This window comes from Podarcis pityusensis, assembly GCF_964106645.2.
Source record: "Podarcis pityusensis genome assembly, chromosome: 8".
NCBI classification, from domain to species: domain Eukaryota; kingdom Metazoa; phylum Chordata; class Lepidosauria; order Squamata; family Lacertidae; genus Podarcis; species Podarcis pityusensis.
In genome coordinates this window covers 18,713,005-18,731,058 of record NC_138033.1, presented here as the reverse complement: position 1 = coordinate 18,731,058, position 18,054 = coordinate 18,713,005, and the positions used below count along the sequence as shown (strand labels likewise).

General features: G+C 46.8%; 1 protein-coding gene across 3 annotated transcripts in view; it reads right to left on the bottom strand.

Annotated features, from left to right (window-relative positions):
* Window positions 1–6,975: 6,975 nt before the first annotated feature.
* The window catches only part of KIRREL2 (kirre like nephrin family adhesion molecule 2), a 61,200-nt gene continuing 50,121 nt past the window's right edge, over window positions 6,976–18,054 (bottom strand). Inside the window, exons 11-15 of one of the 3 annotated variants that reach the window (XM_081018756.1) lie at window positions 15,369–15,567; window positions 14,526–14,633; window positions 13,401–13,510; window positions 10,382–10,465; window positions 6,976–8,721 (exon numbers count right to left, since the gene is read on the bottom strand). In XM_081018756.1, the coding sequence (XP_080874882.1) occupies window positions 8,278–8,721; window positions 10,382–10,465; window positions 13,401–13,510; window positions 14,526–14,633; window positions 15,369–15,567 (945 nt within the window). In that variant the 3' untranslated portion in view covers window positions 6,976–8,277. Of the gene's footprint in view, window positions 8,722–10,381; window positions 10,466–13,400; window positions 13,511–14,525; window positions 14,637–15,368; window positions 15,568–18,054 lie in introns of all 3 variants that reach the window. The other 2 variants (XM_081018755.1, XM_081018757.1) reach the window with 2 other exon arrangements.

Below are 18,054 nucleotides of genomic sequence, written 5' to 3'. Positions count from 1 at the left end.
AACATCCTTTGCCAACCTCCAGAGACTGGCCCAAACATGGTTCATCTTTGCTTGTAAAGCTGGTGAGACCAACTTGTGCAGTCAACATTGCATTGGCATTCCTTTCTAAATTGGCTTAAAAATTGACAATATCAGTGTCCTTTTGGACAAGTCATCCACACCTGAATGATTGCAGATTCACACGTGCAAATTTACCACCTTATATATGGAGTGCAAAGGAATAAATGGTGCCATGAAATTATGTAATGGGCTACAAATGCCATTCTTAAAAACAGGAGGAGGTAGTCAACCATGTTTTGCTCACGAGCTGCCCCACGGAAAAGAACGGAACCAATTTAGCCCTGCTTATTAATTTCAGTGGGTCTACTTCGCGTATAACTTACTTGAATGCCACCCCATGTATTTGTCAGTTTGCATTTCTTAGTACAGAAAGTATTGATCTGATGTGTAGAGATCTTTCCTATTCTGTTTAATACAAGAAGGTTCAAGAAGGTTTCTGATGTTTGGGTTATTTCTTCCGGGAAGCTGAGTACAGCTGGTTTAAACTGGTTCTGTTATCTTCCTGTCAAGGTCGTGCTGACTATAATAGTAAGACCAGGAGGAGTCTGGGTCTCACGCACTTTTCTCTTTCTGTCTCTCTGTTCTAGCGTGGTGTTCTGTATGCTATAGTGTTAAGTTTAAGTCTTATTGTAAGTATTGTAAGTTTTATTGTAAGCCCTCAACTGGATTTTTGATGGACTGTGCCAATCCTGAATGTATTGGACCACGATGCTCATTTGCCATCAGTAGAAGTAAAACTCTGCTGGATGAAATACAATTGCCTCTGGTCTATTTTTTGGGAACTCTGCATCGTGTTTAAGTTTTTTCCTCCTCCGGAGATGGCGCGACAGTATTCATGTGGGGTGGGCCAAAAATGCTTCTCACCTGGGGCAGCATTTAGCCCAGGGTGGGCCAAACATCTGCAGATCAAGCGGTGGTTTAAAGGAACAGGGAGGAGGAGAAGTCAGGCTGGAGAAACACCCTTCACAACACTATAGCAGGGGTAGGGAACCTCTGGCCTGGGGGCTGAAAACAACCCAACAAGGCCCTTTCTACCCTCGGGATTCTCTCCAGGCCATGTTCCCTAGCCCACACCCGATCTGCCCTGTTTTGCACCCTCCTTGAGCCCTTCGGCCTGACTGGAGTGTATCTTCAAACTCCAGTAATGGCTCTTCCTTGTCAGCCTTGAGATTTTTTTTGGGGGGGGGGCAGAGTTCAAGGAACCTCTGACTTGTGTAGTTACAAAGTAGCTTAGTGGCACATCTATAACCCATGTTTTGCCACTGACCATATCTACCAGGTGTCCCTATTTTCCAGGGACAGTCCCAGATTTTAATAATAATAATAATAATAATAATAATAATAATAATAATAATAATAACAACAACTTCTTATACCCCACCCATCTGCCCGGGACTCCCCAGCCACTCTGGGCGACTCCCAACAGAATATTAAAAACACAATAAAACATCAAACATTAAAAACTTCCCTAAACAGGGCTGCCTTCAAATGTTTTCTAAAAGTCAGGTAGTTGTTTATTTCCTTGACATCTGATGGGAGGACGTTCCTCAGGGCAGGTGTCAGTACTGAGAAGGCCCTCTGCCTGGTTCCCTGTAACCTCACTTCTCGCATTGAGGGAACTGCCAGAAGGCCCTCGGCGCTGGACCTCAGTGTCTGGGCTGAATGATGGGGGTGGAGAAGCTCCAGTTTCTGATTTGATCTCAGAATGTCCTGCCCTGCATTAGGATGTCCCTATTTTCATCGGCTAAATGTTGGAGGGTGTGGAGTTATCTAACCCCTGAGCCATTTGAAGGCAGCCCTGTATAGGGAAGTTTTTTTAAATGTTTCATGTTTTCTTATATTTTTATATATGTTGGAAGCCGTCCAACATTTGACTGGAACAACCCAGTCAAATGGGTAGAGAATAATAATAATAATAATAATAATAATAATAATAATAATAATGGAATAGGATATCCCCATTTTCATTGGAGAAAATGTTGGAGGGTATGCGGCCCCTGGAAGCTTGCCCATGAGGAAATGTGGCCCTCAGGCTGAGGAAGGTTCACCCCAGTGCCTGCACTAAGAGCTTCATGGTTATGAAACACAGGCTTGGGTGAGCGTGAGGTCATCAAGTAAGAAGAGCACTTGAGGAACAATTGGGCTTTTCATTAGATCTTTCAAGAATCAGGCTGGGCACAATCCATTGGCTTCCTGGAACATGCATGAGATAACCATCGATATGACACACTTCCATGGCGATTCATTGCTTACAGCAGAATTTGGCTGGGCCATCTGCATACCAGCCCTCGGAGGACACATGCTGGGACTGCTGAAAGTCACATTAACCTGCTGACCTCCTTCCCAGGCTGCCTGTTGGCCCTTCCTGCCGCTCTAGAGCAGGGGTCAGCAACCTTTTTCAGCTGTGGGCCAGTTCACCATCCCTCAGACCAGGCATCCCCAAACTCGGCCCTCCAGATGTTTTGGGACTACAACTCCCGTCATCCCTAGCTAACAGGATCAGTGGTCAGGGATGATGGGAACTGTAGTCCCAAAACATCTGGAAGGCCGAGTTTGGCCATGCCTGCCTCAGACCATGTGGTGGGCCAGACTATATTTTGAAAAAAATATATGAATGAATTCCTATGCCCCATAAATAAACCAGAGATGCATTTTAAATAAAAGCACACATTCTACTCATGTAAAAGCACCAAGCAGGCCCCATAAATAACCCAGAGATACATTTCAAATAAAAGGAGACATTCTACTCATGTAAAAACACAATGATTCCCAGACCGTCCACGGGCCGGATTGAGAAGGCGATTGGGCCGCATCTGGCCCCTGGGCCTTAGGTTGCCTACCCCTGCTCTAGAGAAACCACTGGCAGCCCTCTACTGATGATGGCTTGATATTGCATGATGCGCCCCCAGTAGGATGAGTGAAGTCTGCCAGCTGTTGTGGAAGAAGCCCTCCAGGGGCGAACCAGGATCTTTCCAGATGACAAATGCTGCACTTTTCTCTCTGCGCGACATTTGTGCCCGCGGGAGTAGAGCGAGCAATATCCTGTCCCCTGTTTATAATGGAGGGGAGGGGAATCAAAGAAGATCGGAGTGCAAGTTTGCCAACTTCTTTTCTGGCAGGACTCCAGTGCCTTAACAACAACAGCAACAACAATACCCCCCACCCCCCTGCCAGATAAGAAATAAAAATAAGGTGAAGTTTTCCTTCTTGTGGGGAGTGATGGGGAAAGATCCATCAGTTACAACTCTGCAGAGGCACCCTTGTGCGGAGAACGCTGGCAACCTGGTGCTGCTGTGGAGAACATACCACTTTTTCTTTTAAAGCATTATCATAGGAATGAAAATCGAGGGCCTTCAAAATGGGAGAGTGGTTATGTGCATCTCAGGCAGGGAGGTAGTTTTGCTGGTGTTTGCTGCTTTCTAAGAAGAGCTACACAAGAGCTCCTGCGCTTAAGTAACACACAGCAACTGCGCGTGCCAAAGGCACACAGCAAGTGTTGGAAACTTATTTGCCACAGCTATGTGCTGCGTCTGCTGGTCGCGTGAAAAAGTCCTGCCTGTGCATTTGCCCATGCGGTATCCAACAGCAAGTAGTCGAATAAATCAATGGCATTTGATTAATGCAATGCTATAATAATAAATGAGTGTTATTTTTTGTAACTTGCATAGGTTGTGTAGAGCTAATTCTGCTTCTAATAATAATAATAATAATAATAATAATAATAATAAGCTTACAGAATGGGTCTGTCTTGGTTGCGGGGCTTGTGTTTACTAGGCAGTCAAAGCCAGCTGGTGGAGGGAAGCTGACTTGCCTAAGATTTAGGATTATATCGCGCCTCGTAGCATCTCAAACGCATGGCTGCAGAGTGGGCAACTTGTGCAACTGGTCTGTGTAGCTGTGCCTTCAAAGCTGCGGCTTTTGTGGTCTGCATTTTTTAAACAGTGGAGTAAGGTTCACAAATTTTGATTGGCTTTTGGAGCTGCTTCGCTTTTGTGCGTTTTTATTATTGTGTGCTTTTGGTTTTTATTCGTTTAATTTGTTTGCCCTCCTGAGAAGTCTTGGGAGTTGAAAGCGTAGGATGTGAACTTCAACAACAAAATAGTCAGCTTTCTATATTCCTGACTCAGTCCATTGGTCCACCTAGCTCAGCATTGTTGACACTGACTGGCAGCTGCTCTCCAGGATTTCAGATCAGGAGTCCTTCCTCCCCGGCCCTACACAAAGCTGCTTTGGCTTGAGCCTTCTGCATGCAAAGCAGATGCTCTGCTACTGAGCTAGAATACTTCCTCACATAACAAAAGGAAAAATAATAGGAACAATAGACAAGCCTCCTAGTTTCCATACCTTACTGTAACTCAACTTGTCTAAGCTGATGTAATGGAAATAATCGCCTATTGCTTTTCTGTTTACTCTGCTTCTGGTACTTCCTTTTCCCCTGTTTGCCCTTTGTGCAATGTTAGATGGTAGGCTCCTTGGGGCAGGGAGCTGCCCTCTTCTAACCTTGAAGGCACAATGCGCCCAGTTGGCACAAGGTTAAGAAGACTGGCAACAAAAATAAATAATGATTACGTACCACGAATTAGCAAGTGATATCGCTTGTTATCTCCGGGTCGTGGAATGTTCTTGCTTATTTCTGTACTTCAAGCTGCTGTTAAAGGAAAAGGCCAGGCTGCTATTTTTCTGGACAGTTGGGAACCTCATGTGCTCACCATTGTGTGTACATACATCATAGAATCATAGAATTGTAGAGTTGGAAGGGACCTCAAGGTTCATTTAACCTGAAGTGCAAGTAAATCATCATCATCATCATCATTATTCAGAACAACAATAATAACAGGAGCCTGCAAGCAGGACCTTAGCAGAACAACACTCTCCCCACCAACTGTATTCATAAGGGTACTACCTCTGGCAGGGAGGAACACTATCTGGCAGGGAGGAACACTATCTTGGTAGCAATATCTTCCACGACACCCATTTGGGATGCTGTTTTACCAAACCTATCTCACACCCCCTGCCACAGCACCACACATTTTTGTGTGTGCGGGGAGGTGGTGGTGGGAAAGGCTGCCATTCCCTGCAAGTTATATACCGGCAGCAAAGAGGAGCACTACTTTTAGCAGACAATTTAAAAGATAGTAAGGATAAAAATGACGATGCTCTTTAAACAACGCAAGCATGTGGCTAATGTTACACTCACAAGAAGTAGAGATCTTCACTGATTTCACACACACAGTCGTTTCCCGCCCACCCACCTGGTTTCAAAAGCAGCAATGCCACAGCGGAAAACCTGTGAAATATCGCTGAAGTGGAAAAAGAAATGCTGAAACAGGAAGGGTTTGGTGCACCAAGCAAATCTCTTTCGCTCACTGTGTTGTGTGTGTGTGACATAGGAACCTGTCTTATACATCAAGTAAAACTGTTTGTTTGTCTGGTATTATCCACTCTGACTGGAGTCTCCAGCATGTGTCCTTCACCTGTAACTAGCTATTGCACCTGAGGTGCACCTGAGGTCTTCTGCATGCAGTGCTTCCCCCAAAATAAAGCACTTCTCATCCGGTGTAACTTAGGGATAGACGAGGCTCAATTTCTCATTTTCCTAGTCTTAAATTCAGTTTGTCACAATTCTGTAGTGATTTGTGAAAACTCTCCCCCTCCCAAAGCCTCAGGAAAATTTGTCAGCGGATTTCTCCTAATAAACACATTTTTTGTATGCAGTTTTGATTAATATACAGAAGCAACTTCTCCAAACATAATGCATTTTTCATATGTAGTTTCCCCTAATCTGTGCATTCTGCTTGCAAACTTTCCCCTGATATATGATTTCTGTTCACATGATTTGGTGGGAAAACTGGATTGCAAAATTTGGAGACGCACGGATTTTGAAGGATGCATTTCGGGTTGTGTAACAGTTTGAGAAGTGCAAATTGCTTCTCACACGGGTGGCACTGTGGTCTAAACCACAGAGCCTAGGGCTTTCCGATCAGAAGGTCGGCAGTTCGAATCCCCACGAAGGGGTGAGCTCCCGTTGCTCAGTCCCAGCTCCTTTTTGAAAGCACATCAAAGTGCAAGTAGATAAATAGGTACCGCTCTGGCAGGAAGGTAAAATGTGTTTCTGTGCGCTGCTCTGGTTCGCCAGAAGCAGCTAAGTCATGCTGGCCACATGACCTGGAAGCTGTCTGTGGGCAAACACCGGCTCCCTCGGCCTATAGAGCGAGATGAGCGCACAACCCCAGAGTTGTCTGCAACTGGACCTAACGGTCAGGGGTACCTTTACCTTTTTAAAAACCCCTTTACCTGGCCTTTGCATACCCGCCTGCTACTTGGTTTTTGTAGCGGGAGATGCCAGGGTTGGAACCTGAGATGCTGTCTCTCCCCAAAGGGTGTTGTGCTATGTCAGATATCCTAGGGGGAAGCCCCCACTGTGGAGGAGAAAAGGGGTTCAGCACCTTCAGTGTTTATTGCACAACAGGGGATTTTACCAGTGCTGCTGAAATCTGTTCTTCTGTAAAAGGGTCAAATGTGCAGGAGTCCTGTTCACTGTTGCATTGGGTCAGAGTTGTGGCTAAGCTTCAGTTCCATGGAAGTGCAGAAGAGAGTATTGGATACCGCTTTTGGAGAATCTAAGGCAGAGGTGGGCAACCTGGGACCTTCATTTATAGTCCAGCAACATCTGGAGGGCCAACGGTTCCCCACCTTTTCCTTCAGATTTTGAGTTTTAAAAGGAAAGGCTCCAGATCTCATAGGTTGCAAATATATGCTGGAATGTGTATTGGTAACATACACTTTTCCCTACCAGCCAGTCTGACCTGGTAGAAGGCAGCTTCCTCTGTTCCCAGAATTCCCCTGGTGTGTATCTGTGCTTTGTCCCGCTGCCTAGCATTCTAAGGCTAAAATAACAAAAGCATAACTCCATCCTTCTTTTTAAATTAAATATAAATATTTGAATTCTGCAGTAGGCAATACATTTACAACTCCCCCTTGTCTTACGCAACGCACTCAAACAGGCGTGACCGTTGTGTGCTAGTGTGAAATCCCAGTCTAATAATAAAAAAAAATGCAAAAACAAACAAAACGGGGAAATACCGCCCCCCCAAACCCTAAACCACTCCCAAGCAATTCTGGAAAGATCGAAACAAAAATGTCAGAACCATCAATAGCAGAGAAATACACTTAAGGCAAAAAGTAATAACAAGGAATAACTTATTAAAAAGAAAAGAAAAAGAATCCCACAAATGAAATCAACAGATCCCATTGGCTTTTGGCTTCCTATATCCTCCCACGCCCCATCCTTGGCTTTTTTAATAATTGGATTTTAATCCTCAGCATCATCCTGTCATTTTAAATGTGCCTAAAGAGAGTCCTGGCAAGTCTTAAAATGGCATAAACGTTGAGCACTATCGCCACCTCCCTGTCGGTCCAGTGCAGTGCAGTGTCCTGTTCGAAGCGCAGTGCCTGGTTTATTTGCTTGTCTTTAATTAAAGGGGATGGGCGGGAGTCTAGGAGACACCCCAGCTAAAGAGGGGGGCAGAGGGAATGATTTAAACCACAGCATCGAGCCAGGAAAAAATTAAAAGGCAAGCACTAGGGAGGGGCCCATGCTTGGAGATTTCCCAGAATCATGCGGCTGGTGGAGAATCTTGCCTTGACGGCAGGGGATTTGCCCTCGAGGCAGCTCTGTTTCAGGGTGAGGAGAGAGAACAAGCATCACATAGTCCCGTCACTGTCCCGGCACCTTACTGTGCACCGTTTTCAGCACCCACTAGCTTCTTACGCCATTGCTTTTGTCTGACAGACAGCCATGCCCGCCATTTTGAATGCGGATTCTTACAAGCCAAGACAGATTCCCCGGAAAGTCTGTCCTCTGTTTCAGCCAAGGCAGTGTGCTTTCCGCCGTTTTCAAACCCACTCTTCACGTCCTGGTGCGAAGGCAGGCAGGATGTTGGTTTCCTTGCTGCCCAAGGGAGATGGGCTTGGTCCCAGTCAGAAGATGGCGAGAGGGCTGTCGGCCATCTTGGCTGCCGAGCCAGCTACCTGCCGCCGTCCCACCCCACCCCACCGATATACACACAAGGAGAATTGGGCACCCTCAGGAGGAAAGCGAGAGTCGCAAGTCTATCACCCTGGCAGTTCTGAGTCCGTTAGCCACAAGTGAGCGGAGTCCGTTCCCTTTTCTCTTTCTCCGGAGGTGACTGGCATTTGGCAGGGGATGGGCACGAGTCATACGTGGGTCTGCATGCGCTGGTGAGCAGGGCGCCCATAGTCAGACTGTTGGGACAAGGACGTGTAGGAGAAGCGAGAGCAACCCGAGACTTTGCTGGCCTGGTCCGACTGCCCGTAGCCGCTCTCCGCTTTCTCGTAGCTGCTCGGTTTGACGTAGCTGGTGAAGGCCCGGCTATAGGGTGCAGTGAGGTAGGCCGTCCCACTGTAGATGTTCTCCTGGGGGAAAAGACGCTCATGGGGGTCGTAGGCTGAGCGGGAGCCAGGCGTGCCCAGGGTATAGCGGTGAGCGTATTCGTAGAGCTTGGGCTGAACTGGCCCCGTGGAAGGGTACAGAGAGGTCGCCCCGAACAATGGGCGGGGGGCCGGCGTGTACTCCGAGAAGCTGCTAACCAAACTTGGTTCCTCGTGGGCGCGCACCTTGTAGTAGCCATTGGTGGGATCCTATGGAAGAAAAAATATATATCTGTATTGGAATGCCAGTGAAGCAAATGTCAGGATGTGCCCCAAAAATTCTGAATATATGGGAAAGAATTGTGTACAGCTGAAAACACTGGCAGCATTAAGATAAATTCAACAGGGTAAATAAGTTTTGATGGATGCAATAATGGAATACTGAATGGCATTGCTTTTGTAAAATGTACAGGGATTTATGATATGCAAAATGAACTATGGAAAGAGAAGAAGGGAAGTCATTGATATCTTAAGGATGTAAAATGAGTATTTTCAATGGTAAAACAGAAAATGTAATAATAATTATATGCAAAGAATCTGAGAGAGAATTGACAGTGAGGCCTAGTGGTTGGAACTTAGGAGACCCAGGCTGAAACCACCTCTGGCCACTTCCAAGCACAGTTAGACCCCTTTTAGCAGTCATGGTTTCCCCCAAAGAATCCTGGGAACTGTGGTTTGTTAAGGGTGTCAAGAGTGGTTTGGAGATTCTTCAGATAGCTAAAAATTCCCAGAGTGGCTTAAAAATTCCCAGAGCCGCGGAAGCCATGCTGGATGTTCATCTTCTGAAAATTGTTTGAAAACTGGAAAACTCACTTCTGGATTTTGATCGTTCAGGAGCCGATTTGTTTGGGAGCCAAGATGTTTGAGATCCAAGGTACGACTGTATACTACCAATTTAGGATTACTGCCAATTGTCAAGTGACTGTTTTTTTAACTGGGTTTTGCCACCAAATTTTAACTATGTTTTAAAAATCATTGGTGCAGTTCTTTCATTTATCCTTTTTTGTACATTGCCCAGGGGTTCTTTTGGGGGAAGGGCCATTTACAATTATGACAAATAATCATAATAATCATTGATGTGATTTTGTTGCTTAACCATAGCACCCAAGAGAGCTACTTCTCTGTCCCTTTCTACAGCTGGGGAGCTAAATTTCAACTACTGGGACCTGGCTTTAACTGAGCTGCCTTATGTATTTACAAAAAAGAAGAGGGCCTTTTCTGCAGTGGCACCCACACTCTGGAATGCCCTCTCCAAATAGGCACATTTGGTGCCCATATTACAATCTTGTCAAGTCCTATGCATTTTAGGTGACATTTTAGGTGGAATTTTGCCTTACTTCGTTTCTCACTTCTTTTAAAAACGGTTTTCACCTGCCTCTGCTTGGCTGAATATAACAATATTTTATTTGTTTATTTAAGAATCTATTGTTTATTTGTTGGTTTTTATGTTGTATTTATGTTTTGAAATCTTTGGTGGTGGTGAAGAAGAAGTATTTTAAATGATTAAACATTTTTTGTAAAGGAGGAGGAGATGGCTATTACTCCCATGCCCTTATTGGAGGAGACAGATAGCTAGAAAATGGGACAAGCTTTTGGTATGGATTAGGAAGGCATTTTTAAATGTTCGTGTGACTCTTTGGTCTTCGAGAGGTTCAGAAAGGTATACTTAGGGCAGTGGTGGTGAACCTGTGGCCCTCCAGATGTTTGGACTCCAGATGTTATCAGCCCCTTCCAGCATGGCCAAGAGTCAGGGATGATGATGGGAGATGGAGCCAAGAACATCTGGAAGCCACTGGCTGGCCAACCCTGATGTAGGGCTCTTGTACGGTAGGCAGAGCGGTCAGCCTCCCAAAGTCCCAGCTGAGCTCACCTTCAGCTCTTGGCTCCCTTCGTCATCCTCCAGGATCTCACTGTGCTCAGTGTGGGATGTAGCTGGAGACTCACTGCTTGTGGCCTGGAGGGAGATGAAGGGGGAAAGATGAGCAGCCTATATAAAATGCCCTCCTTGTCCTGGCTTGAGTTCTTTAGGTCCCTTAGGACCAGGCGAGGCAAGACAGTGGAGATCCATGACAGCACCTCCTCTTGTCTTCTCTTTATCATTCAGGTTGTGAGGGCCATTCCCTCACAGGCCTAATTTCAGAGGCATAATCTGCAGGCTCAGAGAAACAATGAGGCTGGCAGAAGTACATTGTTTTAAGCTCAAGGGAAGACCCCCACCTCTGGCTACCAGCCCAAACCCTCCTGTCCTATCAGTGACCAGTCTAAGGGAGGTGGGGCTGGGGGAAGACAAATTATTACTGAGTTTTGAATGGTATGGAAAGGGTGGAGAGAGATCTTCTCTCTCATCCTACTAGAACCTGGGCATGGGTGCCTGATGAAATTGATCAAGGACACAATGGATGGTTTAAACCAGTGTTTCTCAGTTGTTTTTGGACTACAGTGCCCCTCATCCCTGACCATCCTGCTAGCTAGGGATCATGGGAGCTGTAGTCCAGCAACAGCTGGAGACCCAAGGTTGGCAATCACTGGTTTAGACTGCTGAAATTAATAGACATGGCACATTTATTTATTTAAGTCATTGTTTGCGTTTCTAAGTGCCGTGTGCTTAAAAACAATCCATAGAAAATGGGACAACAAAACATTAAAGTTTGCCATAAAGCCAATCCCTACTCCAACATGCCTGCTGAAACAAGGAAGTCTTTTGTCATGTGTGTGAAGTGCAAGAAAGGTGCCCGTGGGAGTTATAAGTATTATGAGCATTATTATATAATGGACTTGGGCCCTCAACACTGAATTCAGGGCTTCTAGTAGTTAAGTTATGGGGGACCCCAACAGAGACTCCCCGAAGGATCTCAGTGGTCAGGCCAGGATATAAAGGATCAGTCCTTACGATAGCCTTGACCCAAGTTGTTAAGGGCCTTGCAAATTAATACAGGAACCCTGAACTTGTCCCAGTAACACATGGGCAGCCAGTATAAGCTTGAAGCATGTGCTGGTGGTAGGTAGCCTGTCCCAATCAATGGTCTAGTTGCCGCATTTTGCACCAGCTGGAGGTTCCAGACCAGAAACAAGGGTAGCCCCACAAAGAGCGCATTGCAGTGCTCAAGTCTTGGCTAATTATCAGTATGCAAGGATGGCTGCTAGCTTAGATGGCCTTTTAGAAGAGTTAGGCAAAAATTCATGGTGGGTAGAACAAATTGGTACCATGACAGGAGCAATGTAGCCTCCATGTTCAGAGGCCATGTCGCAGCCTATGTATACCTGGGTGCCAGTTCTTGGTGGTCGGCGAAACCCTCTAACAACCCAATGAAGACTGAGCATTAAAAAAGAGGGCCCAGACTTTGCTAACTAATGGAGTGGGGAGAAAAATGGAAAACCAGGTTGGTAGGGGGAATGGGATATATTGGGAAAGTGCATGGCTGGCAGGCCAGACACCCTGAAGAGCACAGAATTGTAGATTTGTAGAACTGGAGGGGACCACAAGGGTCATCTAGTCCAACCCCCTACAATGTAGGAATCTTTTGCCCACCTTGGTGCTCAAACCCATGACCCAGAGATTAAGAGTCTCATGCTCTAATGACTAAGCTATCCCAGCACTCCACCCTGCAACATTTTATTGTATGCCCCACTTGCACTTTTGAATACTGGAGGCTTGTGGGTTTTCCGGAAACATCTGCTTGCCCACTAGTGGGAAAGGGATGCTGGACTCTGGAAGGGCTCTACTTGTATTCTTAGCAGGCTGTGTGCTTTGTGCTTTGAAGTAGTAGTAATAGTAATAATAATTTATTATTTATACCCCACCCATCTGGCTGGGTTTCCCCAGCCACTTTGGACAGCTCCCAACCGAATGTTAAAAACACACTACAGTATTAAACATTTAGCACTTCCCTAAACAGGGCTGCCTTCAGATGTCTTTTAAAAGTCAGTTGTTTATTTCCTTGACATCTGATGGGAGAGCGTTCCACAGGGTGGGCACCACTACTGAGAAGGCCCTCTGCCTGGTTCCCTGTAACCTCACTTCTCGCAGCGAGGCAACCACCAGAATGCCCTTGGCGCTGGACCTCTGTGTCCAGGCTGAATGATGGGGGTGGAGACGCTCCTTCAGGTATACTGGGCCAAGGCCGTTTAGGGCTTTAAAGGTCGGCACCAACACTTTGAATTGTGCTCAGAAACATACTGGGAACCAATGTAGGTCTTTCAGGACCGGCATTAAATGGTCTCAGCGGCCACTCCCAGTCACCAGTCTAGCTGCCGCATTCTGGATTAATTGTAGTTTCCAGGTCACCTTCAAAGGTAGCCCCATGTAGAGTGCATTGCAGTAGTCCAAGCGGGAGATAACCAGAGCATGCACCACTCTGGCGATACAGTCTGCAGGCAGGTAGGGTCTCAGCCTGCGTATGGAGGCTGAGATGGAGCTGGTAGACAGATGGAGCTGGTTGACAGCTGCCCTGGACACAGAGTTGACCTGCACCTCCATGGATAGCTGTGGGTCAGAGGCACAGTTACCTCATTCAGGACTAGGGAGCCCCCCACATCTGCCCCCCCAACAGTACTTCTGTCTTGTCAGGATTCAACCTCAGTGATAACTTCCATCATCTCTGGTCCCAACTGGCTGTGTTGGGTGGGGCTGAGGAGTTGCACAGTCCCATTTGGAGGGACCCATTGCAATAAATTAACATGACTAGCTTTGGCCCATGAATTTAAATGGGTCTACTCTGATTAGAACTTAGTTGGCAACAACCCTTGGAGTCCCAGAACATCTGGAGGGTGATGGGCTCCACGCCCCTGCTCCATAGGCTTGCAAGAGAGGACCTCCAGAGAGTGCTTTCATGTATATTAAGTACCTTTCGAGTCTTTGGGCAGCGCATCAGGACACTGGCTCTACTCACCATGGGCTCCTTGGCATCGTCTTCAGTCTCGCTCGGCCGGCTGGGGCTGCTCTCACTGGTCGTGATCTGTACCAGGATGTCTGCCTTGGAGAGCTGTGTTCCCCGCTTGGCTGCAGAAAAGGCAGAGTGACAGATACAGGCATGAATTCGGCCTTCCTTGCCTGCAGCTCCACACAAAGATGACCTTCCTTGTCTCATAGAATTTGAGCTTTTGGATGGACGCACACATGAAGGTATCACAGGAGGAGATACCTTAGGCCCTATTGTGCTTCCTTAAATGTCTGCTCCTTTATACAGGGCAGCATGGCTGAGTGGTGCAACACTGCAGGAGATTCCAGGTTCAATCCCAAGCACCTCAAGGTAGGGCTGGGAGAGAATCCTGCCCCAAACCTGTCCTGAACCTGTTTCTGAACTGCAGTTAGTCTGTTTCTTTCTTTCTTTTTTTTAAAAGTGGATTTGTCACGCTAGGGCATCAGAGCCCTTTAATCTACTGTTTAGTGGCACAAATTTAACATTTTCCAGCATGTGCTCCTAGATGCCCATGCAGATAGGATTTGAGTAAGAACAGCAGTGTGTGTGGGGGCGACCTTTCTGTTTTAATTCTGTGATAAGGTCAAGGTATAGAGTAACTATAATATGCAACATAAATTGAAATTATGGGAGAACTATGGAGGGAGAGATGGGAAGTCGTAGGTGGAGTGATTGGTTGTTAAACTTGAAATGTTACTGAATTGCTTGTTATCTGTCTATCTATCTATCTATCTGTCTATCTATCATCTGGTACGGTCTTGCTCACTCTGCTTGGCAGTGCCAGATCTCCAAACACAGGACTTGGAGCCCCTTTTGAACTGGGAGACACTGGAGAAAGAAGTTTCTCCAGGTGAGGCATGTGCTCTGAGCAGGTGTGCTGAGCAATGGTCCCTCCTCTCCAGTAATGACAGAACGCCTCCTGCTGGGACTTGACCTCCCAGCCTCCCTTCTCTTCCCTGATGTGCTATTCTGGCTCGTGTCACCTCCTTCAAACACAACGCAGGCTCCCCAGGCTTTCTTTAGTCCTCCAGGTGCACTTCAAGTCTGGAACAACCTACAAAGCAAGGGGGGGGAGGGGGCTGCGGGGATCCTCACCTTTCCCACAGCGCTTGCGCCGGTAGCAGAGAGAGAAGAAGACCACCAGGAGGAGGAGAGCAGCAACGCCGGAGGCAGCCAAAGCACCCAAAATTAGGACGGACAGGACTTCTGATGGGAATAAGATGGGTTATTTACACACGCGCGCGCGCGCGCACACACACACACACACACACACACACACACACACTTTTTATTTGTCGTATTAGGTAGCCTTGCTCTCTCTTGAAGAAATTCAGAGCAATTTACAAGGGTTTATTATCCCATGTTGTCACTGCAACTACCGGTACTCTGTGGCTGCTGAGAGATAGCGATTTGCCCACAGGAGGTTTGTGGCTATGATTTGAACTCCGATCTCCCTGCTCTGAATTTGACACTAGGTGGCCCAGTAGGGGGAGGGCCTGGGTCAGCACTTCGCATCCTCAGGCAGCTTCTAAGGGCTCACCCATACTGCCTGCTCTGGGATTCCCCACAATATTATTTTTCTAGTCTGATATACTCTGGGCAGTGCCATGCTAGGGGCCTTGTGGGAAATAATGATCATCATCATATCATCACTTTTTCCAGAAAGGTGAGCTCAAAGCAGCTTGGAGAAGCAAATGTTAAAAATAAGTGGAAGGACAAGAGGAAAAACAACCTAAGGTCCTCACCTATAGTATGTATAAAAAAAGCAAATGCAATGGAATCCCACCCCCATTAAAAGATAAGCAGAAATTAAGGTCCAAAGAACCTGGAGGAATATAAATGGCTGTGGCTGATGGGATTTTGAGTCTGCCAGCATCTGGAGGGCTGCAGGTCTTCCCTCCATACCCCAGGCTTCCTGGCCAAAGATGGGAGCCTCACCTTGGCGGCGCAAGCTGACTGCCGCAGAGCGGGCACCAAAGCGGTTCCAGGCCGTGCAGTTGTAGGGCAGGGCAAAGTCGGAGTCGTGGGTTGGGTCGATCAGCAAGGCCGAGAGTACCCCTTGGTCCGTCACCACTGTGTCCACAGTGAAGCGATCCAGCGATCCAGCATCCAGCACCCGTTCGCCCCATGCCCAGGCCTGCGACAAGGGGAAAGGGAGAGATCAAGGCTATGAACAACACATAGCTGTCAACTTACAGATTTGAAAATAAGGGATCAGCAGCCTCGAAAATAAGGGATCAGCAGTCAAAATAAGGGATCAACAAATACTTTGATAAAATACATATTTTGTTGCGTGCAAATGGCTTTAGATACCTATTAGGTCCATAAGTTACCATATAGCATATATTCAACACAAAAAAAGCAACAATTTGTTGTTGACAAAGGACAGCTGGACATAGAAAGGGCCCCATTACCTCCAGTAGCTTATTTAAGGGACATCATCAATAAGGGACAGCAGCGGGACATGGCGCTGGGATAAGGGACTGTCCCGCCAAATAAGGGACGCTTGACAGCTATGGAACAGCAGTGGGGCATTGGGACAGAGGTGGGCAGGGGCGCAACACCTGGACCTCAGGGAGAATGGGGTCACCTGCAGGAGAGCTACCTGCAAACACTCTGCATGCCAAATAAGCAAGAGAGATATCCACCAAATAAGCCGAGCAGAGGGAGAGGGAGGTTACATCAGCTTGCAAGGCGACGGGTCAAACGGCTACCCTTTTATTTTGCAAAATTCCCCATTATGCTCAGCCAAAATGTCACAAACTAGTGAGCAAGCTTTTGAGTCTGCCAGAAGACTTTACCAGGCTGGATGCTAAGCAAAACAGGAGGGTGGGTGTGCTAAAAGAGCTGGCTTGTGGCTATACTGTTTGCATTTGTCATATATTCATTATTTGCTGTACACCTTAGAAAGGTCATGGCAATGGTGGTTGTCATGGAGAGCTCCTGCAGTTTGGAATGTATCCTTATGCCATTGGTAGGCAGATGGAAAACTCAAGTGTGCTAAGAGGGTTTTGACCCAGAGCCAGTGCATGTGTGACAGTTGTCACATGCACACTCTTTAGAAACACAACTCCATGTGGCATTTCCTCCACCTTGTGGCTGGCTGATCACGTGCATCGTGCAAAAAACAACATAAAAAACCACTATGGAAAAAATGGGATCGTTTGCACCATACAAAAACAAAACAAAACATAAACTAACAACTCATGGTGCACCAAAATCACCATGCAAGAATCTTTCAGATTCTTGTGCGCAACACAGAAAAATTCTTGTGTGAAATGTAGAAAAATAGACCACACACAAAAATCTGCTTATTTTGTCCAGGCTGCTGCAGATCTGTTTGATCTCTGCCTCTCGCGTAGAAGGGGGCTGGGAAATCACCAGAACTGCACAGTCAGTCACGACCCACAAATAGCTCTCCAGATGTTAATAGGCACCTTGCGTAGTGATTTAAAGCTGCAAGGGGAGCGCTAGGCCCTCTGAGGATTTCTCGGCGTGGTGGGAACAAAGTCAATAAACCTTTGCTCTGCTTGGTGTATCCAAGTTGTATCATTCACTGACTTTCAAGAATGCAGGGTTCCCCACTCCCCCTTTTCTAAAAACCCACCAGCCTCTCAAAAACCTTTGATCTGGGATTGGGTGGGGGTGGCAATCTGCCATCTGGAGGCAGGTGGAAACACATATGGGATCCTGATTCAGGCTGGGACTGGAGGAGGGGGTTTAACCCTTCCCCCTCCGCGCTGTTCTCTCAGGTGAACACCGCACCCCTCCCCTTAAGCCATTTGCCCGAGAGCAACCACGGCATCTATGTTTTGACTCATTAGCTAGTAGGTTGTTTTTTTAATAGCAGGTGGAGGGAGATTTCTGCCAGAAAAAACAACAACAGCACAGAGGGGCAAAGGTTAACCCCAATTGTGGGGAACCTTTGGTCCTCCAGACGTCCCTGAACTATAACTCCCATCAGCCCCAGTAGGCATGGTCAATAGCCAGGGATGATGGGAGTTGCAGTTCAGCAACAACTGGAAGCCCCAAAATTCCCCACAAAGCCCTGCAACTCTAATCTGAACCGGACAAAAAGCAAAAATAAAAAATCCCACGGATCTCCTCTAGTTGGTCAAGGAGAAATTAAAAGGCCAGAACGCTGTGTGCTTTGGGATAGGAACATTGGGATTCTGGGCCAAGAAACGCTGAATTCAGTGACCCATATAAATCCTGCAGATTAAGCAACTTTTGCACACTGAGCTGCTTATTTTGCACAATTCATTCTGCCACTGCTGAAGGGGGCAAAGGGCAGTGCTGTGTCTGGCGGAGCCCCACACCCTCCGATGGAGAGCCTGCTCAGAATGTGTCTCAGCTCAGAGCAACCCTGAAGCTGCAGGATAAACTCATATGGGATATCGCAAGTAGTTTCGGTTGGGGAACGACCATAACTCCATTGTAGAGCACGAGCTGAAGAGCTCATTGAACGAATCCTTATTTTTAACAGCAGCTTTGTCTGCTGCAGCTCACCCCTGATTTGATGTGTTTTCATTTTTATAATGCGCTCGTGTCAAATTTGTTATAAGCAGTCCTGACCATCACTTCCCTCCCCCTTTTTCCAGCTGAAAGGCAGGGTAAAAATACT